This window comes from Enoplosus armatus, chromosome 13 (assembly GCF_043641665.1).
Source record: "Enoplosus armatus isolate fEnoArm2 chromosome 13, fEnoArm2.hap1, whole genome shotgun sequence".
Classification (NCBI taxonomy): domain Eukaryota; kingdom Metazoa; phylum Chordata; class Actinopteri; order Centrarchiformes; family Enoplosidae; genus Enoplosus; species Enoplosus armatus.
Genome location: NC_092192.1, coordinates 18,536,686 through 18,562,336, shown reverse-complemented (window position 1 = coordinate 18,562,336; position 25,651 = coordinate 18,536,686). Strand labels below are relative to the sequence as shown.

At 41.0% G+C, this 25,651-nt stretch overlaps 3 protein-coding genes across 3 annotated transcripts; all 3 read left to right on the top strand.

The window, feature by feature from the left end:
* Nucleotides 1-1,503: 1,503 nt before the first annotated feature.
* rom1a (retinal outer segment membrane protein 1a) lies at nt 1,504-4,967 on the top strand. The gene is made up of 4 exons (XM_070917703.1): nt 1,504-1,653; nt 3,700-4,130; nt 4,277-4,523; nt 4,758-4,967. Exons 1-4 carry the CDS (start codon nt 1,504-1,506, stop codon nt 4,965-4,967), a joined length of 1,038 nt encoding a protein of 345 aa, XP_070773804.1.
* A 2,253-nt stretch (nt 4,968-7,220) lies between these two features.
* On the top strand, nt 7,221-15,236 carry frmd8 (FERM domain containing 8). The gene is made up of 11 exons (XM_070917671.1): nt 7,221-7,337; nt 8,520-8,617; nt 8,779-8,946; nt 9,467-9,568; nt 10,827-10,885; nt 11,108-11,274; nt 13,100-13,315; nt 13,415-13,538; nt 13,665-13,814; nt 14,281-14,509; nt 14,636-15,236. Exons 2-11 carry the CDS (start codon nt 8,527-8,529, stop codon nt 14,746-14,748), a joined length of 1,419 nt encoding a protein of 472 aa, XP_070773772.1. The 5' UTR covers nt 7,221-7,337; nt 8,520-8,526; the 3' UTR covers nt 14,749-15,236.
* Nucleotides 15,237-18,396: 3,160 nt separating this feature from the next.
* On the top strand, nt 18,397-24,725 carry vps51 (VPS51 subunit of GARP complex). Its single transcript, XM_070917623.1, has 12 exons — nt 18,397-18,440; nt 18,742-18,958; nt 19,741-19,870; nt 19,979-20,125; nt 20,216-20,435; nt 20,862-21,777; nt 21,971-22,186; nt 22,371-22,454; nt 22,593-22,727; nt 22,832-22,953; nt 23,413-23,500; nt 23,578-24,725. Exons 1-12 carry the CDS (start codon nt 18,397-18,399, stop codon nt 23,836-23,838), a joined length of 2,580 nt encoding a protein of 859 aa, XP_070773724.1. The 3' UTR covers nt 23,839-24,725.
* The last annotated feature ends 926 nt before the right edge of the window (nt 24,726-25,651 follow it).

Here is a 25,651-nt window from a genome sequence, read left to right as displayed (position 1 = left end):
TTATGCATGTGTTTTATGGAATTGGACAATGTACAGGAACATAACAATGTAATTATTATTATTAAAATACATTCTTACTGTACTGATCCGTCATCATTCAAACCAAAAACTCTGCCCCTGTTACAATTTGTATGTTTTTCCACACTGAAAGTATTATTATATTTATCCTTGTTAGCAGTGTGGCTCTATGGATGGTAATGTCTGTTGGTTGGTCAGTCGGTTTGGGCCACCACTTTGGTCGACATTGAAATATCTCAACAACTATTGGATGATGGAATGCCATGAAATGTTGTACAGACATTCATGGTGCCCAGAGGATGAATCCTAATGACGTTGGTGATTCCCTGGCTTTTCCCCTAGCGCCACCATGAGGTTGAAATATCTCATCTAACAACACATGGAAGGATTGCCAGGAAATTTGGTTCAGACATTCATGGTCCCCTCAGAATGAATTATAATGATCCCTTAACTTCTCATCTAGCACCGTCAGAATTTGAATTTGTTGTTTGTGACCAAATATCAAATACTAAAGACATTCCCATCAGCCTCAGCTGTACTTTGTGTTTAGTTATAATTTAAGAATGTTAGCATGCTAATACGCTAAACATCAACATGTTAGCATTGTCATTGTGAGGATGTCAGCGTGAGGACCCAGTGACTCTGGGTCAGATACAGGACATGGACTAAAATTCACACATATGTATAAGAAGCAAAAATAGAAAATAAATCAAATGTTTGAAAATAAAGAGATTCTTGTGAAGGATTTCTAAAAGTATTTTTTTTCATTATCAAGCCTCATTTTCTTTTAATCTCAAATTTATTCCAGTTTATTTGTGCATTTGAAGTTGTGTTGTATTGTATTGTAGCTGTGTGTTACACAGTAACTCCACCTACCTGTCAGGTTCAATTTGCTTTGTCTTCCATGTCCCCCTGTATGAGTGATGGGTGCTGAGCAGACAATGGCCTGGATTCACTGACCAGTTTAATAGGATAGGTAGGCATTAGAGGTAAGACGCTCCCGGGATCCAGGTTTGCCAAATCCAGTGTGCCAAATCCACTGTGTGGCACACTGGACGGTACACAGTGGTCGGTGGAGATAACTGGACTTTTTTCAGCACTTTTTGGGGAATAAAATAAGGTGAACTTTGATGCACTCATCATCTGTTTAAGTAGAGACGCACCACTTGAGATGTGGAGATCTAAAACTTTACTCTCCAAGGATTTTACACTGACCTCTCTTGACTTTTTCATTTTTGGATAAATGTGTGCTCTCACAAAGCTATTATCAGTGTGTTTTTAATTGTGCTTGCTCTGTTGCTACTGGTTTATTTTTCAAATTCAAAGAATTGAATTTCAGTCTTGTCATCTCATCTCTGAGCCGTCAGAGTCATGCCTCTCACCTCTCCTTCTTCCTCACAGACAAAGCACAGCATCGTCCCTCGCTGCCTCGTCGTTCTCCTTCCCCTATTCCCCCGGTAAGATTGAGATTCCCTCGCTGCAACCATGGTGGTGATGAAGATGAAGTTCCCCTTTGAGAAAAGGGTGAAGCTGGCCCAGGGACTGTGGCTCCTCTCCTGGTGTGCCACAGTGGCCGGGGCTCTCACCTTCAGCCTGGGGTGCATCCTCAAGATAGAGCTCCGCAGGAGGGCAGAGGTATTTTTCAACTTTTACATGCCAGCACTTTAAAGCTTAATTCATAAGTCCAAAGCTTTGTTGTTTTTGACTTTTTTTTTTACATGTAAGTTACCAACAAATTACAAAAATAAATAGTGGATTACTTAGTTTAATTGCAAACGTGACTGACGTATAATGATGTCTTTCAGTGTAACTATATAGTAGTATGTGTTGTCCAACTGTGTTCATACTGGGAAGAAAGTCTGTGCACCTCGTTGCCTTTGATCATACTTGTGACAGAAAATAGATAACGCATAAACTGCTAATAATGACTCTAAACTCTAAATTGTTGTTGTTGTATCTACATTAAGGGACAGTATATTTGGGAGTTGTAAGGTGATACAGTTGATTACACACTAATGTACTGATTTACATGAATAACATCAAGCACGCCTGACAGATGCCTTCTGTGCCTGACATTCAAACTGTTGGCATCTTTTTGGGAGAAAATCTGAAAATCTGAAAAAGTGTCTTGAAAGGATAAATTAAATCTGACACCGTCAAAGAAATGTCCTTGACCAACAAGAGGTAGATACACACCTGTGACCCACTTTGGATCCTGACTCATCATTTGATAAACCAGGCTCAGTCAGTTTTAATCAGCCTAATCCCTACTTCTGAAGGCTGCCATCACAACTTAAAAACCTACATAGTTTTTAGCTTATTTGGATGCATTTTATTCCCAGATTTAAATAGTTTGCATCATTTCATTATCTGCAGGCTCACAAACATCATCTTTGCACAGCTATACTACTACAGCTATTGCTGTTATTCACACTATTTCTAAAAGTACCCCAATATTTGTTTTGAATGACAAGAATTTCATGAAGAAAGATTCCTTTTTTGCCCTGTTTGAATTGTTTCTTCCTTTGATAATTGGGGTTATACTGACAGTGTTATGTTTGCATGGCTGTAAAATGTGTAAATGAACATGTACCTATGATTAATGGGAAGAGAAAAAACAAATGAAAGACATGCAATAAGTAGATAAATACATTACAGAATCTATGAGGCTTACAAAAGTGTAAAAAGTGTTACCTACACCTCCCTACAACAAAAAGAGCTTTTTCACAAATGCATAACTGTGCAAACTTATTCATCTACTGTCTTCTTAAAAGAGAACTTTCAGAGAACGAGAGAACTTAATTTCCATTTTACTAAAATCAAGCACGTTAGATGTCACTTCGTATGAGGATTTCCAGATTTCTAGTTTGTGCAAAGATCCTCTACATTAACCAGTGGAATATGTTAGTCTACCAAAGACTTGTGCACACAATGAGGAGTCTCATATACTCACTACTACTATACCTCACTGGGCAATACTACATTTGACAGGGGACAGATCATAACTGTGTTTTCATATCTTTTGGGTTATGTACTTGTTTGTGCAAACAGGTTTTTGTCGTGTGCACTCGGTGCTCACTCTAGGTGTAGGTGCCCTTGAGCAACACAGCTGAGCCTCTGCGGCTTAAAGTGAGCTGCTCAGTAGACTCTGATTAAACTGAGATGCTCTTAGTTATGAATTATTATGGGACTGACTGTAATGCTGCTGATGAAATCATCATACATGCATTTAGGAGATCTTTTCAACCTGCGAGCGTTCATGAACACACATGTTGAGTGGTCAAGCATTCTTCAAACCCACTGAACTTTCACTTTAAATTCAAGATTGTAAAGTCGGGCTGAATTAGTTGGATATGTTTATAAAAAGAGGGACGATACATCTACAAATGTACACTTATAAATCTCTAAAGGCAGCCAAGTGTGGACATGTTTCTCATTACCAGCAACATATAGCTTCAGTGAGGAAAACATGGTGTTTAATAACTTTGCTTGTTTGTGGGTGTTTGGAGGTTGGTGTTCAACATGTATTTCCAGGTGAATTGTCTGATGATTTGAGGCAAATAGCTACATTACTCCTGCTAAGATTATGCATCATTTTTAACAAGGTATATTCTGAAGTATTTCCCTTACAGCAACAAATGGAACTAATATTGATCATATTATTGTTTGACTTACTTACAGGTAATGGATAATGCAGACATACATATTGTGCCCAATACCCTCATCATTGTCGGTCTGGCCTCCTTGGGTATCAACTACTTTGCTTCAAAGATCTGTCAGGATGCTCTGGATGCAGGGCGATTTCCTCGCTGGAAGAACTTCCTGAAGCCCTATTTTGCCGTCTCGTGTTTCTTCACTGTCCTCATGCTGCTAGCTGTCATCATGAGCTACGCCATGACGGGCACTCTGGAGTCTTCTCTGAAGGTTGGCCTGAAGAACGGCATCCGTTTCTACAAGGACACAGACACCCCAGGCCGCTGCTTCCAGAAACAGAACATCGATCGCCTGCAGATGGAGTTCCAGTGTTGTGGAAACAGTGACTTCAGGGACTGGTTTGAGGTCCAGTGGATCAGCAACCGCTACCTTGATTTCAACTCTAAGGAAGTGAAAGAGTAAGTTGTGGACAATATTATCGTGTGTAGTGGGATGGGTTTCCCATCTGTGGATATGTATAGAAAAACAAGGACATCTGTTAACTATAATGTACCTAAAGATGAACAATCATATGCCTGAACATATCTTTCACTTGTTTCCTTAGCCGCATCAAGAGCAATGTGGATGGTCGTTACTTGGTGGATGGAGTCCCATTCAGTTGCTGCAACCCCAGCTCTCCTCGGCCGTGTATCCAGTATCAGCTCACCAACAACTCAGCGCACTATAACTATGAATACCAAACCGAGGAGCTCAACATCTACCTCCAAGGCTGCAGAGAGGCCCTGGTCACGTACTACATGGGCCTGATGAAGACCATTGGGGCTGGAGTACTGTCAGTCTTCCTCTTACAGGTATACTATGAGAGGAATTACCATGGTTTAACAGTGATTTCAGGCAGAGTTGGTGGTGCTAAGGTGAGCTTTTCATTTGGAGGATGGTCAAGGCGTATAGTAGTGTAGTGCGTGTCTGATGTGAACACCATGACTGGAAGTCTGTATGGATCCTTGATGATGCTCTGTAATGGAATCTGCTCTCCATCTAACTCACTCTCACATTTCTCCACCCGCCTCCTCCTATCTCCTCAGGGCTCTGTGCTGGTGAGCTTGCGGTTCCTGCAGACCTCCATGGAGGCTGTGGCGGGGAAGGAGAACACAGAGATTGAGACAGAAGGGTACTTGCTGGAGAAAGGAGTGAAAGAGACCATCCTGGAGTACATCGACCCTTTGCTGAAGTTCTTCCTGCTTACAAACCAGGTGGAAGAGGGCACCCCAGCCGCTGCCCCAGCTACCACCTAAACCATAAATGATGTACAAACATATGTAAATATTTTTTACACAGAGAGGGCAACTAATGGATGATTATTTAAATTTGAAAACAGAATATTAATCACAAATTTCTATGAATTTCACAGATTTAGGGGTAGTATTTTTTATTGTCAGATGACGATCACAGGCAAAGTAAATGTAAACTATAAATAACTGTGCTTTCCCATTCAAATTCCACATGCTGAACTGATACCCCTCCTTTTAACCACATACAGTTTAACATCAGAAAAGATGCCCACAGATATTGTAAACCCGTGATTTCTATTGTTTTTCAGATCCTCCTTAAAATTAATAATATGCTTTCTCATTATTTCTCAGTTTTATTTACATGAATGATAAACCATTTATTATTATATTTGTTTACATTTCCACAGACACACAAAATCTCTTCATTGTTTTTGAACGTGTTATGCATTGCTAATTCCATTCTCACGAGTCTGTGTCAACAGCAATCAAACAATTGCCAGTCACTGAGTAAACAGTAATTCACGAGGCAATGTACAAAAGTGATTTTTGGTATTACAAAAACAAGGATGTGAAGCTGACTGTAGAGAGGCATGCAGCACAATGCTCTGCTGTGCAACAGGACTATGACATAAGATAACAGATGACTTATTAAAGTTGGAAGTTACTAATTGAGTGCGGTCTAGACCTGCTCTGAAAAGTGCCCTGGGATAACTTCTGTTATGATTTGGCGCTATATAAATAAAATTGAATTGAATTGAATTGAATTGAATTGCCTTATGGAGTGGAGTCACTTATTGCTTGTTTTTGCAGACATTATAACACTTCACATGTCAGATGTCACCCTCCATAACAGGTGCCCCAAGTTGTTCATTTCTCCCTGTCAGTGAAAGGAATAGGATTATGAAGATTGATTAAACGATGTTGTTAATGCAGTGAAAGCCATCAAGTGTGTCCTCTGTTCTGACACCTTTGTTAAAGCTTTTAATCCCATTTGTTAATACTCAACCTGCTGCCCCTGCAGTTAGACACCTGCGGCAGGTGGATGTAAGATGCAGAGTGAACTATGCCACAGCTTTGTTTGCTTATCTAAATGGAGTTTGTGTGTCACTATATAGAATAATACAATAAACCTGTAAGTCAGAGCCATGCAATAAATGTTATTTATGGTTAATGTACAGTTTTTGTTGAGACTGTGTCAGAGAGGTGTTTATTCATGATAATGTTTTAGGCTGTAGCTCACAACATTTGCATGTTGTTGTAAATGATTGCATTAGAGTTATATGGTATACGGAGTACAAAACAAACATGTTAATATGGCACAACAAGACCTAGTCCACTGGCTTCATTACCATAGAACTGATGCATGACTCAGTCTCCTCTAAACTTCTCAGATGGTTTCATTTCAATAATTGTTCAAATGACCCAATATTTTACTAGAAAAAAAAGTTAGAAAATGTGTGTATCAGAACTTTGTTAGCTGACCCCTCAGATTTATCTTGTGACCTTTTGGGAGGCCCGATTTCTAGATTGGGAACCACTGGATTTAAACTACCCAACTGTTTATAAAGTAGTTCAAACTAGCTCCACCTCAGCCAGCAACAAATGTCAAATGCTGCTCACACATTGATGATGATTAATGTATTGGTACTTTTCCTTAAATGATCTGAATACCTCTTCCACCACTGGTATTGGTGGAGGTATACTGGAGAGCATTTTGTTATTCCACAGTGAGGCAGACGAGGCGTCTGTTTATTGACCATTTGATATTCAAATTATAATAAACACGGTTTAACTTTGACTGCAAATTATTGTTTGTGAATGAATATGTAAACAACAACCGAGAGCAGACACATAAAATCTATAATAATAATCTGCCGCCCAAGTAGTTACAGATGCGATGACGTGTTGGTCACGTGACGAGAAGACTATGCGCAACTCATTGTTCGACACATTTTCATGATCAGACCTTTTTGAACGAGTCCCGTGTGAACGTGTTCAAAATGTACAGAGCCTGTCAGTCAGTGCTCTGTCAAGTGATCTCCCGACGAACACAGTGGAGCATTTGCTCTTAGCTACTTTAAGGGCTCCTTCACTCATGAACGCCTCAGTTAAAGAGGAGTTTTTCAAATCTTCCAGACTGACTGTCACGCCCAGTAAAGAGTGGTTCAGAATAAGCGAATCATTCGCTACTCCCGCACTCTAACTGTTGCAGCTGCCCGGAAAGCTAGTTTCAGACAACTGGCTAGCCGTAGCCAGGGAAATACCAGGGAGTCGTTGACTAGCTAATGTATTTCGCTGCAGTATTTACAAAATTAGCAGAACCCCATCCAGAGTATAAGCAGCAAGAGGAGGGAAATTTACTAGAACGGGCAGGTAGGTGGACAGCAGATATATTTGGTTCCCTCACCTGCTGTTCGCGGTATGTCAGACTGTAGGGCAAAACACCAAAAGGTAGCTAACTAACTAGTTAACCACTTAGCTATAGTTAGCATAAGTGACTAAATAGTTGTCAACTGATGACTGAAAATATATTATTACATCATAAAGTATCGCAATAAGATTTTGTGACAATCTCAATACGCCATTTGTTAGCATTGTCTATTCCCTTTTCTAACGACAACTAGCGAAATTAAATTTAATGGCGTTGAATAGTTCCCTGGCATATTTCAGCCACTGTTTGGGTTAGTTTGGGCATGTAGCTATAGGAAAATCCAGTTAAACTTGGGTAGCTAGCTAGCCTTGTCCGACGGGCCTGATGTCTCTGTATTTACTTCCTCTTTGTATTTAGGTTGTTATGTCAATGCTTGAAGCCCTCTTAAATATCATATAAATGGGGCAGAATAACAGTGACATGTTTGGGCTAAACGATAATTGTAGTTTAACAGGCTGAGGCCAACAGTAGTCGACTGGGATACAGGGTCTTTTCCAGCCTAATACCACATGGTGGCGCTGGTTCATAGTGAGACAAGAGCTAAATTTGCCTGATTACTTGTTTACTGGAACATGACTAAAGGAAGTGGATGAAGTGGCATATGTCAGTGAGGAAGGCCCACCCATTAACATTGCTAATATCTGTTTAGTCATCTCTGAAGCAGTTACTAAGTCTTTATTTGAAGGTATATGAGACTAGTGTTGGCATGAGCACCACACACATAATGTTACACACCTTTACTGGCCTCTCTGGTTAGCAAGCTGTACATAGATAACCTTGATTTTAAGAACTCACAAAGTTCTGTGTTGACAAAATACCACATTTTTGTAGGTGTCCCATCCCAGTACACATGTAGATTATGTCCCACATCAAGCAGTTAAGCTTAGGAGGCATTGTGCATGGCTAGACAGGAGGAAGCGGCAGATGTACTGCTCATGGCATTTGGGCATATCATACTTTAAGTGACAGAGGTACGCTGCCACACTCGTGGCCTTCCCACGTGAAATATATACCAGCTTTGACAACTTTTATAGTTCAGGCCATTTCTAAAATATGTGTCATGTATGTGTTGTGTTACTGTGTATACATTATGACTGATTTTGAGTTTGGTCATTGTGTTTCAGATTAGAAATGGACGGAGATGACTGCAGTTTTCCTCCAGATTCATCAGATGATCACTCGCAAAGAGGAAGTGTTGCTTCCTCTGCAACACTTTCCCGTGGTACGGTGCATCAAATATTAATGTAACTCATGGAGGATAAAATCACTCCTCAGTGTTTTCTAATATGCACTATTTTTATGTGTAGTACAGTTTGAATTTTCATGTGGTGTTATTTCTCTTTAGCTAATTAACTCTTTGTAATTTTGTGTTTGTTCACACAGCTCAAGATGTGCTTGTATACATGTTTGGTGACAGCGCAGTGCACTTATCAGTAGAAGGGCTCGGCAGTCTCACTGTGCAGGACTTGGGCCGCAGTGTTCGTGAGGCTCTCCATATTCCTGAGTCTGCACAGGAGGCTTTTGCTTTCTGGCTTTGTTCTCCACTGCTCGGTAAGAAATGTTTTTCCGCCACGCTTTTTACTCTCATAAATGCTGTGACTCTTCATGTGGGAATGCTATGATATGAGAATGATGATGTGGATGCTTCTTTCTTATAAATATCGTAGTCTGACCACAAAATGTTACATAATATGTGATATTTTTGACAGGATGTTAGGCAGGACATGTGTGGAGATGCCTGAAGAAGCCTAAATGATTGAGCCTTTATACAGTACTGTACTGCTTGAATTAGGAATAAAATGGTACAATTATGGTTCAGCTATGGTTCAATACAGTATGTTTAATTCATGTATTCAACAGCAGGAATACGTTTAAAAATCAGGTCGGTCACAGAAAATTAATTGCTTTTGCTTCATGGCTTTTCCTTTTGAAATTCCCATTTACTGTTTAAAATGATTGTACCTTACCTTGATGCAAGCAGCTCCAGTATCACAACAGCAAAGCACAAGAATCAGAGCAGGAAAACAGACACATCTGACTGTGTTACATTTGCATCCTCCTTACTCCTCAGATTTGCAGTTAAAGACAAGGCATCAGCCATACAAACTGTGTCGGCAGTGGCAGGACTTGCTGTATCGCTTCACTGAGGCCTCTGAGGAAGACATTTCGCAAGGTGAGAGTTTGGCCTGTATGTCGGTGTGTTTAGATGCCATAAGTAACTGCATTATTGTCAGCTTTCCTCAATAAGTACATTGTTTTGGAAAGTCGTCTGAACAAGAAACCTGGTTTCTTTAATCAAGGTAAGGATTAGATGACTTGGTTCGTAAAGCCATATTTCTGCTTGAGATACATGATTTCTTGGCTATGTATGCACTTAACCAGGTTTCTAACCAAGACGGGGAAAGAGCGGCAGCAATAGCAGTGCAAAGCATTGGAAGTAAAGATCATTACTTGCAAAAATGGGACTGAAATGAAGAATTCTATGTACTGTAGGTTTAACAGTAGATTATTGTAAAACTGGTTCACAATAAGATAAAATAAGGCTCTATGACTACAGTCATCTCACTTTGTCCTCAATTTAAAAACGCCAACCAAAAACAACAAAAGAGGTTACATCCTCTTCAGTCTGCACCATAATATACTGTAACCACGACACATGAAACATGCCAGCTTTTGGTCAAAAAAAAAATATAATATATATCTGTGGGAGAGAAAATGTGATTACTTTAGCTGCATGTAAAATGTGTTACAGTAAGTTATCGCAGTGCAAGTACAGTAAATGCATTCCCTGATTTTTCTGCTGTAAGCTGGTTTCTCTCAGTGACCTGGTTTCTCAACGCAGTGTATTTTTATCTTTGTATGCCAAGTTTCTTTTTCTGCAGCTGTTCCCTGTGGATTTGTAGCTTACTTATACATTGTTGATGCCTAGTAGCTTACTCTGGGTAAATAAAGGTAAAAGGGCTGTCAGGTTTGTTTGGGATAAGTAAAAGGAAAAGGTGGGAGTTGGCATGATAAGCAATAAACAGCTGTGACTGAACAAGCAAAGTAAACGTTGGAACCAGAAAGGGAGAGAAGAAGAGATTACAAGTTGCTACGTTTTCTAGTAAAATAATAAAACTGAACAGTTAGCACATTAGTTTAGAGATGAGATATGTATACAGTATAGAGTAGATATTAAATCTTTCACATCTATGTGTTATGGAGTAGACAGGATGTTGTGGAGTAGATGGGGCTTCCGCCCACAGTACAGGACGATGAGACGAAGCAGAGTGAGTTGGAGGGGGCTTGAGTGGTAGATACCCCTACATCTACCACTGTGTTTGTTTCTATACCGTCGCTCCTCCACTCTGGGCGGTGGGGCGACTGGACAAACTGAAAATACACATGGTCACCTGACCCTAACACGTCATTGTCCTCTGCTTTTTCCTCAGATGAACCGTATCTCCAGTTCCGGCGGAACGTTTTTTATCCTAAATCTAAAGAGCTGCAGGTACTAATAACCTGAATTCTCTGCAAAAACATTCATTAGACATTGTTATCCATCACTGGGTACTTGGATTCCAAGTTTAATAAGCATGTTGACTCTTTTTTTTTTTTAACACGTGAAAGTTTTGTTCCTTTTCTATTCAAAGATATTGTCCTCAGACTAACTCTGAGCTCATTTTCCTGATAACGGTTGGATAATTGTTGTCATCATCTCACTCCTGAGCAGATCGATGATGAGGGAGTGTTGAGGCTTCTGTACGAGGAGGCCAGGAACAACATTCTCGCGGGTCGATACCCCTGTGATCCCGAGCACTGGACGGGTCTTGGAGCCTTGTCTCTTGCTCTTGATGAGGGAACTGGTCTTGACGGCCAACAATTTACTACTACTATAAGGTAAGTTAGAAAGCTTTGTTAAATAATAGTTTAAAATGCTCTTGCAATTTTTTATTCTATACATGACTGCATGATTGACCCTTCAGTTTCTCTTAAAGGAATATTTTTTTCCATATTTCCCAGTGTCTAACTATTTCTTGAAACACATTGGCTTATTTAGAAGTAAATTGCAGATTATAGTTAAAGTTGGCATTGAAACCTGTTGAAATAGAAACTGTTATTGAAAAACGGGCATTCATCTACATACATAACTGTGGTGTAACCATATGCAAAACACTGATGTTAACTTGAAAGGCCAGTTGTGTGTCATTTTCTGGTAAGATAATCAACACATGATTCTAATTGACTCTTTGTTTTTTGGCTCCAGCTCTTGCTTAAATGAACATTTTGTAAAGTTCACAGTCGACGGTTTTATTTCGCCTTTTTAGAAAATGAAGAAGTGTGTAATGGCCCCTGCTGGTAATTTTGTCAAATGGTGAGAGGACGCCTCGCTTCAGCAGAAAACATCGACACAGTAAAAAGCACAACCAAACTCATGTCCCTCAGCCCACATATTCTAAAGGGCAGCTGGTAGATTGAGCAGCTTCAGGTACTTCGGCACAATCAGCCACAATATGATGAAAATCTACAGGCATTGTTGAAAATGTCAACAGGTTCTTACTTTGTTTGAGGGGGCTTTGATTTTTTTAATGTTGTGTCACATCAGTGTTTTTTAAATTACTTGTTGGTTTGAAAGTGCCAATGTGTGTCTTTTTTTTGAGACTTGATTGTGATTAAAGGGTTGAGAACTGCAGGTGCTTGACAGGGCCTATATATCACTGCACGTATAATACTGCAGTACTAAAGGAGTGTGGTCACTGTTCTTATTTTAGGCATTCACGACACACGTTAGGCTGCTTACAGTTAGTAGTAAAATACTTCTGAATAGATATTTCTGAGGAAGTCTCATATTTGCAGTGCAGTTTTACAGTGTTGCAATAATGTCTTTGTTTGTTTAGTTTGTGTCTACTTCCCTTTAACTGTTACAGCTTCATACTGTAAACAATCTTCATCAATTTGGTGTTTAATAATTATTAAACCAAAATAAACAATTCAAAGTCTGCGCTGCATCTAAGCAAACATTAGGACTTCAACCCTAAAGTCCAAAAATCACTCATCTTTTTCCTCTAACCATGAAACTGAACATCACGTTCCAAGCTTTGAGAAAAGAGATGAGAAAAGACACTTATCCTCTACACATGAACTACATTATGTTTAACATGTCCTGAATACAGTGGAATCAAATCCTCAAGATATGACATGATTGGACCATTGAGGCGGAGAAAAACACAACTATTAGCATGATCATCTGGATAATGACTGATGGAATTATGCTTTTTAATATAATTACTGGTTGCAGATTAGACCAAGAGGTTCTTTTCAGAGGATCTCTAGGTAATCATCAGTTGACGTCTTTTATGACGCTGACAGATCAGAAGCTGTTCCACTTTAGGAGATTTTATTTTTCTGTTACAATGTGAGAGACAGTGGTTGAGGAAAGGAGGTCAAAACTTGTACTATAAAGAACGTGTTTCGGCTTGTGGCCTTCATCAGGGTCATCATGAAATATATATTACGAAGGACATTTAAATGGGATGAACATGAAAGAAAAAACATGTCAATTGACTCTTTGAGGAGAGGAAAAAATCAGCACTTTGATGCAATCAGTTGTTTCAGCATCCTGTTAATTGTACAGACAAAGCAACCGAAGCAAAGGACAACATTATTTGCACAGATAAGATGCACTAAATGCACAATACAAACGTCTCTTATCTGCTTCCCACAGAGAGAAGAAGCTGTCTTCGTTTCTGCCTGCACACGTTGCCATGGGGAGTGGAGGGTTGCTCTCCACTCTGAGAGGGAAGTCGAGCCGGCAGGCAGGACTGGAGCAGAACCTCTTGGAGGCGTACAGAAAGATCAGCACATCTGCCGGAAACTCTCCTGAGCCCACTCAGCTCCTACACCAGTACCTCAACACATGTCACAGTCTGCCTTATTATGGGTAAGAATTTGTGTAATGAGCCATTTATACTCTATATATATTTGTCTATATAATTGTTTCATATTATTAGGTTTTAATTAATATTAACTACACAAACAGGTGCGCTTTCTTCCTTGGGGAGATCGACAAACCAGCGCAAGGGATTCTCCAAAGGGGAAAACGCAAAGCTGTCAACGTTGGGATCTGCCTGGAGGGAGTTTATGTGATGGATGTTAAAGAGAAGGTGAGCACTGATCATCTTTGCTTGACAGCTCTGTGTGCATACTTGGATAATCGCAGAAATGTGGAAAGCAGTTTTCATTTCTCTTCATGAAGACTGATTCCGCTTGTTGAACACATTGTCTTTCAGCACGTGCTGCTCGGCCTGCGTTTCAATGAGCTTTCCTGGGACCACAGCTACCCCGAGGAGGAGGGGGACTCGCACATTCTGTGGCTGGAGTTTGACGGAGAGGAAGACGGCACTCCTGTCAACAAGTTGCTAAAGATCTACTCAAAACAAGTAAGAAAATGTTGGCGCCATGGCCTCAGGAGTGCGTTGTGTTGATTGGCTGTTTTTTGGTCACTCTTGTCGTGGTGGACAACATTTCTGCACCTGGTGTTTTTGAGAGCTTCAGGATCGGGTGCAGCTGCTGTGCCCATTTGTTCTTGGAGGAGCATAACAATTGATATTATTGTTGAAACCTCATAGATTTCAAATCATTTTCTGCACTCACATGTTTATTATCCTCCCTCAATGATTGTTTTGTTGAAAAGGATTGTCTCAGCCACCAGATGGTGAAGAGATGTTACATAAGCGTAGAGGCAGTAATACATAATCATCAGGCTCTTATCCAAGGCTGGCAATATGACCCTTTTATATGCATGTGGTTCACTAACGGACCATCAAGAAGTACAGCTGTTTATTATGTATACTTCTGAGGATCAGACGCAGTCATTTATATTTTTTATTTCTTTCTGCCGACCAGGCAGAGCTAATGAGTGGCTTCATTGAGTTCTGTGTGGAGCTGAAGTCTGTGTCTGAGGGAGGAGCTGCAGCCGAAATGGACGGTGAGGTGAGTCTGTCTCAGCAGCCCGCCGGGCAAGACGGCAGCAGCAAGAACGGCCGCGGAGGACGGCGCGGGATGCTGCACAGGCAGAGCAGTGTTGTGTGCAGCCGGGTCCATTCACTTAACACTATCAGCTACGTGGACAATGGTGAGTCTAATGGTTACATTTAGTAGTCCTAGTAACAGTGTGATCTCTCTAGAGTGAGCTATAATCACTCTGTAGTAACTTCAGTCTGAGTCATTTTTTCAATATTTGTCCATTGTTGTCTTTCAGGAAAAGAGATCAAACGCTTGAAGCCGAAGAGAGCCGCGTCCTTTTTCACCCGACAGGCGTCTGCAACCACATACTCTGCTGTGCAAGTGACGGAGAATCTGGAGCAGGGTTAATCTCACTGATCCGCTCGGCCCCCGTGCCTCTGAAAGACCAAACCTGAACATTTTACACTGAGATTGAAAGAAAAGACATTTAACTGATAATATATGAACATGCAAAGGACCAAGCGAGGGATCTAAGTGTCAGTGACAATATTTATCTTTTTGAAGTTGTGTATATTAAGAGAGTACAGTAATGTGAAAAACAAAACGGTCTATTAACAGCGATGCTTCCGAGGTTAAACTGAAGTGGCTACTCATTAGATGGCCTTACATAAAGAAAGTATAGCATTCTCTGAGCACCATATGATGGACCTCCTTCATGAGTCTGAGACGAGCCTTAGAGAGATCCTCAGACAGTGACTCCTATCAATGACTATGATATCTTGTGACCTTTCTGCAGCACTCTGGAGCTGAGTTTACTGCTAATGTTCAAAAATCTTAAACCTCATATCAGTATAACCACTGCATTACCTCTTTTTACTTTAACTCTGCATCGCAGTATATCCCCATATAACATTAGATATTTTGTAACTTCTTCTCAGAACTGCAAGAGTTACCACAAACTCTTTGCAGTCAGCATGACAAACACTTTCAGGGGACGATCTGAAGGCGTGTTCCCACTATTCTGCTTTTTCAAACTGCCAGTGCCTTGTTCTCACGAAAGGGTAAAGACACTTTAGAAAAGTTCTGATGGAAACGTTTAGTGGTTGGTGGCGCTGATCACAAAGAGTCCGTATGGGAGCACATTTTCTGTGTTGTGGAAGTTTCTTGTAAGTATATGATTTTTAAGAGTTTAACATGATATTTGTTGATATTTGCAGCTGGTTATCGTGGCACATCCCACTTTTTGAAAACAATTATTATTATTATTATTATTAAATAAATTGCGTGAATTTAGTCTAAAGATGAAAAACAACAGGATAACATTTTACTGTATCCAGTTGTAGAAGCTAAAATCACACACTCATTTTAGCAAGTATCAAGTCCTCATTGGGGAGCATGACTTGATTTGCACCAATAAGATAATCAAATTTGAGTCAAAAACCACCCAAACCATACAGTAAGTTAGTCAAAATGAATCTAATAAAAGCTTCCTTAGCTATTAATGCACCATATCACACTGTTATTCCTGCTTCTGAATGGTCTCCAGTTATCGTTCAGTTATGTCATATTCAAAGTTTAACTTCCACCGACAGTAGTGAGTGACATCCATGCACAGGTCTTGACTTGATTTCTTGCTTGGCCAGACCTGATTAGCAGAGTAAAACTGTTGCAATACTGTACTTGTGCAACTTCTGACACGAGAGAGACTAAAGATAAAAGAAACCTTTCTGTTTAGTCGTCATCAACACTATGTTAAACGCTACGTTTTGGTTAGCCATTTGATTGTTTTTGCTAACCCAGTCATGGTTGACATTATTTAAAGGAGACGGGGAACACTATCTTTTTGTAAAAGGGTCATTGACGTCTGTGTCCAGCTTAATGACAATGCATTTTTGAACACTAGTGGGTTTATTAATGGGTAATTTAGTTTAATAAATAGGACAGTTTTCGCAACCCATAAAGGAACGTCAAGTGCTTAAAAATTAAAAATCACTGAATTCTGAGGTCTGTGGTTTTCGCTGGATAGCGACTGTGCTCTGTGCATATGGCACACAGCAACTGACCACAAACGTTTGACTATGCTGTTGAAGTCTGTACACCAAAGCAAGCCTATCTACCCTGCTGCAACACAGTATGCTACCTTAACGCTCCAGAGACAGACTTCAGTCTCCACCACGAGTCCTCTAGGTGTCTCTCTGAACTCCACTCTAATGCTGGCACAGGCAGTTCCTGTCTTTGCTGTACATTTAACAAACCAGCTCACCTCACTAACAGCCATGAGAGGAGGCATACATATCCACTTATGTCCTGATTAGAGATGGTGGTGGCATCATGGATTCTTCCAGATTCTCCTGAGCACGCTAACTGCAGAATGTTTTTACTTTTCTATGCTTTGACTTGTCATATGTCAGCTACTGTCTGTAACCTACCTGCAGCAGTCCAGTATATTGTTGCTAACTTACACTATGCATGTCACATTGTAGAATAGCATTCCGACAGACTACACATCATGTGATACTGCACTATTAATAATAATACACTGTTTATAAAATCTGTAGATGTTTTTGTATTGTTTGTTAGCTTTTATGAGAGAATATTTTTACTTTCATTTTCATATACTTGTCAGTATTTGTACACAAGAATGAAATGAAGAAACAGGTCATTGTAAGCATTATCTTCATCATTATCACTTTGCTGAAGCATCAAGTGCCTTTTTGTTGTACTGAGTTGGCATCTGAATGACTGTTTCTATGCTTGGAAACCAGGAACATGGACATGTTTTGTTATTGCTATGGTTTAGAAATTGAATTGTGTTTTGTAACATATTTCCAACATTTTCAACTAAATGATGCATTTCACCTTTCCTAGCTGCTGTGTGTGTATTGATATACTGGATAACTACACTGGGCCGCTGTTGAACAGTGTGTTGTGGTTTCTCTCTGATTCTGATTCTGATTCTTATTCTCAGTGGAGCGGTCAGTTCTGCCTTCATTTAGATATGTCTGATATGCTTGTTTTTAATAAACAGTGGGCCCATTTCTCTGAAAATATCTGTTAACAAGTGTGTTTACTACTACAGCCTAAGCGTACTGAAGCCATACTTATTTTCACTAACACTAACTGTTACCTTGTGTGCGATTGTATTGAGGCAACAGGTTTCTTTTTGGCAATGCACGTTTTGTATCTCTGTACATTTTGACCCATTCTACTCAGCCTTTAGACAACCCTTTTTTCCCCCTGCAACCTGTTAGTTTGCCATGTGTACGGCTCAGATACTGTAGATTTATTTTACCATGAACGCAACAACTCACTGCTGAGACCTGTAACATTTCAACTAGGTGTTTGTAAAAAGGTTGAAAAAGCATTCGACTTACTAGTGGTAATATAATGTGCAGAGATGTAAGAGTGATATAACACTGTTAATGCATATTTAGACATTGCTTTGTGATTACTCCTGGAAATGAGTTTTACATGCAATTAAAAACTATTTTATTTACTATAAATAATCACAAATAACTTTCAAATACCTGAGGCGAATCACAGGATATTATTCCACTGTTACAGTATTGTCTGCGATTCAATATATATATTCTTTTGTCAGATCATTGACCAATAAAAGAGACGTTTCTCTGAAGATGAAGCCTGTTGCCCTGTAGATGTGGTTTTTCTGGCTTCAAATGTCTCCTTTTCTTGATTTCTCTTCAGCATTTCAGCCTGAGGTTCTTGTCTTTTAAGGCAAGAAAGAGTCATTTACAATTGTAATGGCATCATTGGCAGTGCAGCCCATCCCTTACATTCATCAAGGAAGAAATGCCCATTTATTAACATGGCAAGATTTTGCTTTGTTGTTATTTTCTTAATAATTATTTCAAAAATACCAATGAAAGATTTTCTTATTTTTATTTTGCATGCACATGAGAAATTAGGTTTGTTCATTTCATTGGAACAGAAACAGTTCTAACAATCTACAAAAATGATTAATATACGTATTTATTTGATAAATGCATATATATATATATTCTCATGATACAGTTAACGGCTGCGTAATAGTATGACATGCGTAGTAGTGCACTTCCGGACTGTCAGACCAGAGCTACAACATTCCTCACATAAGTTAACAGTCAACTCTCTTGACTACATATACTCTTTGATGACGTGGCCCCGGATAGGCTATAAACCCGGAAACATTAACGTTTTCAAGCTAGCTGCTTGTGTTTTAGGAGAAATATAAAATTTTCTGATGCATTCTTTTGAAACGGCTTCTTATTAAGAGCAGACAGCTAAGCTACACGAATATCAGTCACTTTGGAGAAAGAAGTTAACGTTTTCAGGCAGTGGTTGTCAGTTTTGTCGTGCCAGCTGGACGCTCGTCATCTTTGTTTATCGTCATCTTATTTGTACATTTCTCGGCTGGCCGGAGTACAGTATGGACGGTGAGGCGGACGACTCGGTGGCGGTGTCGGAGGACTCCGGCCCCGGCAGGAGGCGCAGGGTGCACGGCATGCTGAAGCTCTACTACGGGATGAACGAGGAAGGAAAGGCCGAGGAGCAACCGGAGTCCCTGGATCCCTGCGACATCAACGGGCCGCATTTTGACCCCGAGCACTTCCTCAACAAGGTGAGGGACCACTGCTGTCATGTGAACTGATCCCTCAGTGATACAGCTCACATAATGGCCTCTGCGCTGTGTGCTATTAACGTTGGTGTCATTATCAGTGTTGCCTGGAGCTGCTAAATGTACAGGCCTAGTAACTTATCTATGTGCTGTTAAATAAGAGAACTAGGATACAAAAAACATTTTCTCGAAGAATCCCATTGAGTCATGTGTTTAAAAATGTAGGACAATATTTGAATGAAAGGAAATTTGAGTGTCACCAGCCGTCAGTTTATAGTGATGACACACTAGAAAGCATCCTTCAGTGTGCCAGGGGATATGGACACCAGTAAAAGACAGCAGACAGTTATGATTTGATATGAGGTCCTGAAATAAAGGCCACAAAACTGACAGGGAAAATAATTCAGTCTTCATTACCAAACAATGCATAAATTAACCAGCGCTCATTCTACTGACATTACATCTCATGGAAATGGCAAAGAATTAAGTGGACTGGGTATTTTAACCACATTATATAACAAATCACCAGTAAACATACAGTAACTTCTATATACATATTGCACTCTGAAAACTGTTGTTGTGGGAGAATGGTAGTGATTGAATGTACACACATGTAATGGTAGTGGATAATAATTCAACACTGCTTTGGTTAAAGCAGTTATGAAAAAAAAGCTGCTTTATGAATAACAAAGATATATACGATAGTGTGTCATTTGAGCTTGAATTTTATGTGTACTGTTTTTACGTGTGACTGTGACCATTGTGTGTTTTGTATCCACATGCAGCTCAGACGGGAGTGCTCCCTTGCGGAGCTGATGGACCAGGAGACCTGCATGGTCAAGCAGATCCGCTCTTTGGACAGCGACATGCAGACGCTGGTGTATGAAAACTACAACAAGTTCATATCGGCTACAGGTGAGCGAACGTCTCACTCACAGTTTAGTTGCTGTTGAAATGTTGTCAGATTTTGTTGTATTGTGCATATCTGGATAGTTAAACCGCCTTTTTGCGTTTTATTCCCAGACACCATAAGAAAGATGAAGAACGATTTCAAAAAGATGGAGGATGAAATGGATTGCTTGTCTGCTAACATGGCGGCCATCACCGAGTTCAGTGCTCGTATCAGTGGCACTCTTCAAGACCAGCACGCACAGATTACAAAACTCTCAGGTGAGGCTTAAACTGGCTCTTTGTTTTGTTGGGTCAGTCGTGGAAAACTTCATGATGGTTATTTTCACATTGTTCCACGTTCCTCCCCAGGGGTCCACACTCTGTTAAGGAAGCTGCAGTTCCTTTTTGAACTGCCTGCCAGATTAAATAAGTGTCTGGAGCTGCAGGCCTATGCTCAGGCCGTGAGATCCCACCGCCGTGCCCGCTGCGTGCTGCAGCAGTACAGCCACCTGCCCTCCTTCAAGGGGATTCAGGACGACTGTCACGCCATCATGGACAAGTTGGCGCAGGAGCTCCGTCAGAAGTTCAGGTGGGAATCTCTCAACCTGCATTCAGCTTGTTGACGCCACTGTGAGGGAACCTATCACTGAAGAGTCTCGTTTACTGCTGGAAAGAAATGTGACTGACGAGTGCACCCAGATTTTATGAACCATAGAAATACATGAGGATTAAATAAACTGAAAATGACAAATGCTCATTTTGTTCTTTCGGACTGTTGCCATTAATTTACCCTGATTTCAAACTAACACTGCAAATTTGCTATATTGTATAATGCAGATATTCATGCTGATCAGCTCAAGAGTCAGTTAAGAAAACGTTGCCGTAATGCAGATGTTTTGTCATTATTGAATGTTGTGCAGTAACCTTTTTGCAGATAGAATTTCAAAGTGTTTAAGGGGAGATTTATTTGTGTCTAATTCTTACATTTCTACCTGTTTTTGTTGATGTCTTATAGGGATGGCGGCTCAAGCGCCAAAGATTTATCAGAGTGTGTGGAGCTGCTGCTACAGTTGGACGAGCCAGCGGAAGAGCTCTGTGATAAATTCCTGAGCCATGCGCGGTCTCGACTTGAGTCGGATCTCCAGGGTCTGGAAGCAGAGATAAGACCGTACCCGTGTGCCTCAGCCGTGAAAGACGCCTCTGCACGCAGGTTGTCATCTACTGCAGCCACCGGATCTCCGACTGTTAACTCCCCTAAAACGAGCGCTCTACCTTCTCCCACCTCAAACACTGACATCCTGGAATTCATTGACAGAGGCTGCAATGAATTTGTCAGCAGCTTATGTTTAGTAATTACATCCTATCAAGAACTCTTTATCAGCCATGCTCAGACAGGCGAGCTAGCATCCAAAAATATTCCTCAGATGGCAAATGGTAAGTTGCATGCCTTTGTGGACGATCTGGCTGCTCGGTATTTCTCGCTTGTGGAGCGGAGGATACAAGAGGAGAAAGGGGTCGCGGATAACTCCCTCCTGGTCCGCGCACTCGACCGCTTCCACCGCAGACTTCAGGCTGTGGCCAAACTGCTGCCAGGCTCTGCCGTGCAACACCAGGGCACTGAGATTGTGATACGGGCGGCAACAGAGCGAGTCAAGCAGTACCTCTCGGCTCTGCAGAGCTTCTACATGGACAGCCTGACAGACGTGAGGCAGGCCCTGGCGACACCCCGGCTCTCTGTGGCCAGTGCTTCAGTGGGTGGAGGCGGAGCTCATCTAGGGGGGCCGGCCTCCGGTAGAGATGCTCCGACCAGCCTGCCGGAGCTGCTCTCCTCCCTGTCAGCCTCCATTCTCAATCAGATTAAGTCAGTGTTGGCATCAGTGCATCTCTTCACAGCTAAGGACATCACTTTCTCCAACAAGCCGTACTTCAAGGTGAATAGTTTTTCTGTTTATTTGCCAGTTTGCCCCAAAAAAATCCTTTTCTACTTTACCCCCAGGAGCTAAAACTCCACTAGTAGCTAAAAGCACTACTGAACACACAGGGATCATGACTGAGTTTTCACATTGGTATGACCTATTCTTTTAATTCACGACATCCTGTGTAATGTGTGTCTCCTCCTCATAGGGTGAATTCTGCAGCCAAGGTGTACGCGAGAGCCTGGTTGTGAACTTTATAAAGTTTGTGTGCCAGTCTTCTCGGCAGTTTTGTGAGAGCGCAGGAGACAAGGGAGGTTCAACTCCTCCAGCCCTTCTGTTGCTGCTGTCTCGCCTCTGCTTGGACTATGAAACCTCTACCATCTCCTACATACTCACTCTCACGGACGAACAGTTCCTTGCGCAGGTAAATGGCTTGTCACCTCATAAATGCAGCAGCGTGCACAAAAGACCATATTACACTGTCCAAATACAGTATTTAACTTCAGATAGATGTTTGAAAGTTGCATTTTAGTGCATCACTCCTGAGAAATATAACTAATGCGTAATGTTTTTTTTAAGTATTTTGTTTCACTCCTGTCCTTTCTCAGCACCACAGTCCTGTTACACCCGTCACAACTTTATGTGCAGAAGCCAGGGAGGCGGCACAGAAACTACTGAACCATTATGTGAAGGTAAGTTTTCACCTCCGACATTCACGGAGTTGCTTTTCTTACTGAGGGAAAACGGATATCAATGCAGGAAAATACTTAATACTTCTACCAATAACCTTTTTTTCACAAATGTGAATATTTTGTTGATTGCCTTTGCAGGTTCAGGGCCTGATTATTTCCCAGATGTTAAGAAAGAGTGTGGAAACACGAGACTGGGTTAACACCATCGAGCCACGAAATGTCCGTGCTGTGATGAAGAGAGTGGTAGAGGACACCACCTCGATTGATGTGCAGGTCACAGTTTGAATGATCACAATATCGTCCTCAAGTCCACTCATTATGTTTCCATCACCATGTTTGAGTCGGCTGCCTTATGAACCTTGCGTGCTCTACCACAGGTTGGTCTTTTGTATGAGGAAGGTGTGAGGAAAGCACACAGCAGTGACTCCAGCAAGAGGACTTTCTCCGTCTACAGCAGCTCGAGGCAGCAAGCCCGCTATGCTGCCAGCTACACTCCGAGGTACGTTAGCTGCGAACAGACTGTGTGTGTGCAGTCCTCTGGAGGTTTTGGTTTAATGACAGTGTTCTAATATATTTACAACATGTCAGACTCAGAATGAACACGTGTTGGACTTAATTGAGTGAGTTTTTGCTGTTTCTCTGATGTGTAAGATGCATCATTTAGGATGTAAATGTAAGCCATGTCAGAAGAGCTCTTTCCTAAATCTAAAGCCAAGATCCATCACAAGGTCTCTTGCAGCAGAAACCTTTTTTATCTGTTACATTGCAGAGATACAGGTATACTACAACTAAACCATGTGTCAGGCATACAAACAGAGGCAGGCAGCTAATCTGTATTACCTCCTTCACTTCCACTGCAGGGGGTTATATTGTTAATGAGTTGTCTTTAATCATAAGAATAAGGTCATTGTTTTAATTGTAGATTTACTTGAGTGATTTGTCTCTTGTCTGCCTGCAGTGCTCCCATGGATACCAATCTACTGAGCAACATACACAAGCTGTTTTCTGAGAGGATTGACATCTTCAGCTCGGTGGAGTTCAACAAGGTGAGTGCAGGTCTTCGTTATGCTGTAGTGAAGTCCTCAGTGGAAAACATCTCTCACACACCCCTCCCCTGTCTCAGGTCTCTGTGATGACTGGAATTATCAAAATCAGTTTAAAGACATTCCTGGAGTGTGTCCGCCTGCGCACCTTTGGCCGTTACGGGCTGCAGCAGATCCAGGTGGACTGCCACTACCTGCAGATGTACCTGTGGAGGTTCGTCTCCGACGAGAACCTGGTACACTTCCTGCTGGATGAGATAGTGGGGAGCTCCGCCCACCGCTGCCTGGATCCTGCCCCCATGGAGCAGAGTGTGATCGAAGTCATCTGTGAACGAGGTTAAAGCTCAAAGTGCAGCACAGCCAGCTTGTCCTCTTCAAACACTGTATCAGAAAAGAATGACAGAATTACAATATAAACTGGTACCATGCATCCAAATTGAAATACATGTGACCTCTGTCACATAATTACTGTTAAATGTTACATTTATTGATCCAAATGATTGTGTAAAAATGTTGTTGTGCACAGATGCTCATAAACATTTGTGAAGGTCTAAATACACCTGTCACAAGTCAGCTGAACCCCAATGATTACAGTCCTCCTGATGAAGCTCTCTGCATTAACAGTCTGTTCTCTTGTGTTTGAGGTATAGGGATAGCACTTACTACTGTAATAATATTAATAAATGTTCCAACACTAAAGAAAACCGAACAACGCTTGGATGTTATGTTGTAGAGAAGATTAAGTCATTGCCTGACAGTGAATTTGTGGCAGATTACATTCCTGGCACAAAGTCCACACAAGCCTCTAGTACTTGGGTTTGATATTAAAATAGTCGTTTACAAACCACAAGATGTGAGAAGAGAAACCCCTCGCATCTCCTCTATCTGCAAGGATAGAAGCAAAATGAATTATCCACGATACGAGCTGAACTTTTTTAGCGCACGTTCTTCAAGGAAACATGTTCAATGTGAAAGCAGAGTCTGAACGACTTAAGAGAAAAGTTGTGTCCTGTGGAAATCTCATGTATTAATAAACCTTTGTAGAATCATTTGTGATCTGAATGTCATCTGATTATGTAATCCACGTCGAACACTAAAGCAGATTTGTGGTATCTCTTGCCTTCAGGTTAGTTGATTCTCTGTTTTCTGTGCATGTCTTCCACAGATAAACAGTATGTTAAGGAATGGTTTTAATGTGTATGTCTATAATAAAAGTGTATGAATGTGAGATTCAAAGCGTGTGTTTTTCCTTCACAAAACCAGTCTCCTGTGGAAACGGGCAAATGTAAAAACATGTAGTAGTAACAATATTGTAAGTACATGAATTACTCGGTGTTGACAGACGTCGTTGAAGTATTCATGTAATTCAGGTGTATTTCACAACATCTGCCGGCCATGCCTCACTGTAGTATACAGCTGACTGTCGCCACCTGATGAGCTCATTTCATTGGCTAAACCGGCTTCTCTCCACCCTCTTCTGATGACCCCGGAGGGATCTGATTGGCTGAGCGACAGCTTCATGCTGTTAGACGTGTTTCAAGGGGCGTTACCATCTGCAGGCTGCTGGATGGATGCAGGAGGATATCGTTACAGCCCCGTCTACACCTCCGTGCTTTACACCGGTAAGACACCGTCTCTACTGTGTTACAACACCAACAGCTTTATGCTCTTTACTTTGTTCTGCAAAGCCTCTGTTTCTGTCGCGCTCACATCATTTAGCATCAGCAGGTAATGAGACAGCAACTAAACGGCCTTGTGTTTCACGTTTCGTAACAGAGATGTTACTGCAACCAGCAGCAGTTTGACCTGAACTTTGTCTCGGTGATTTATGGCAGCAATCGCAATAATGCACTATTATACAATATAACAGCCCATTTGAATTATTTCACAGAATGTTACATATTTTGACATACTTCCTGTTGTCAGTCTCTGTCTGCCTTGCCATTCTTTCTAACTTTCCATTTGTATTTGTAAGTTGTTTTTGTCCGTTTGTGATAAACTGTATTCAGAAGGCCCTTGAAGGCAGCATTGTTATGGCTCTCATAAGGTGTTCTGTTCAAAGACTGGAACAGAGTCATTGTATGCACTGACCAGTGGTGGAAGACATACTCAGATGTTTTACTTAAGTAAAAGCAGAAATACCATCATGTAAAA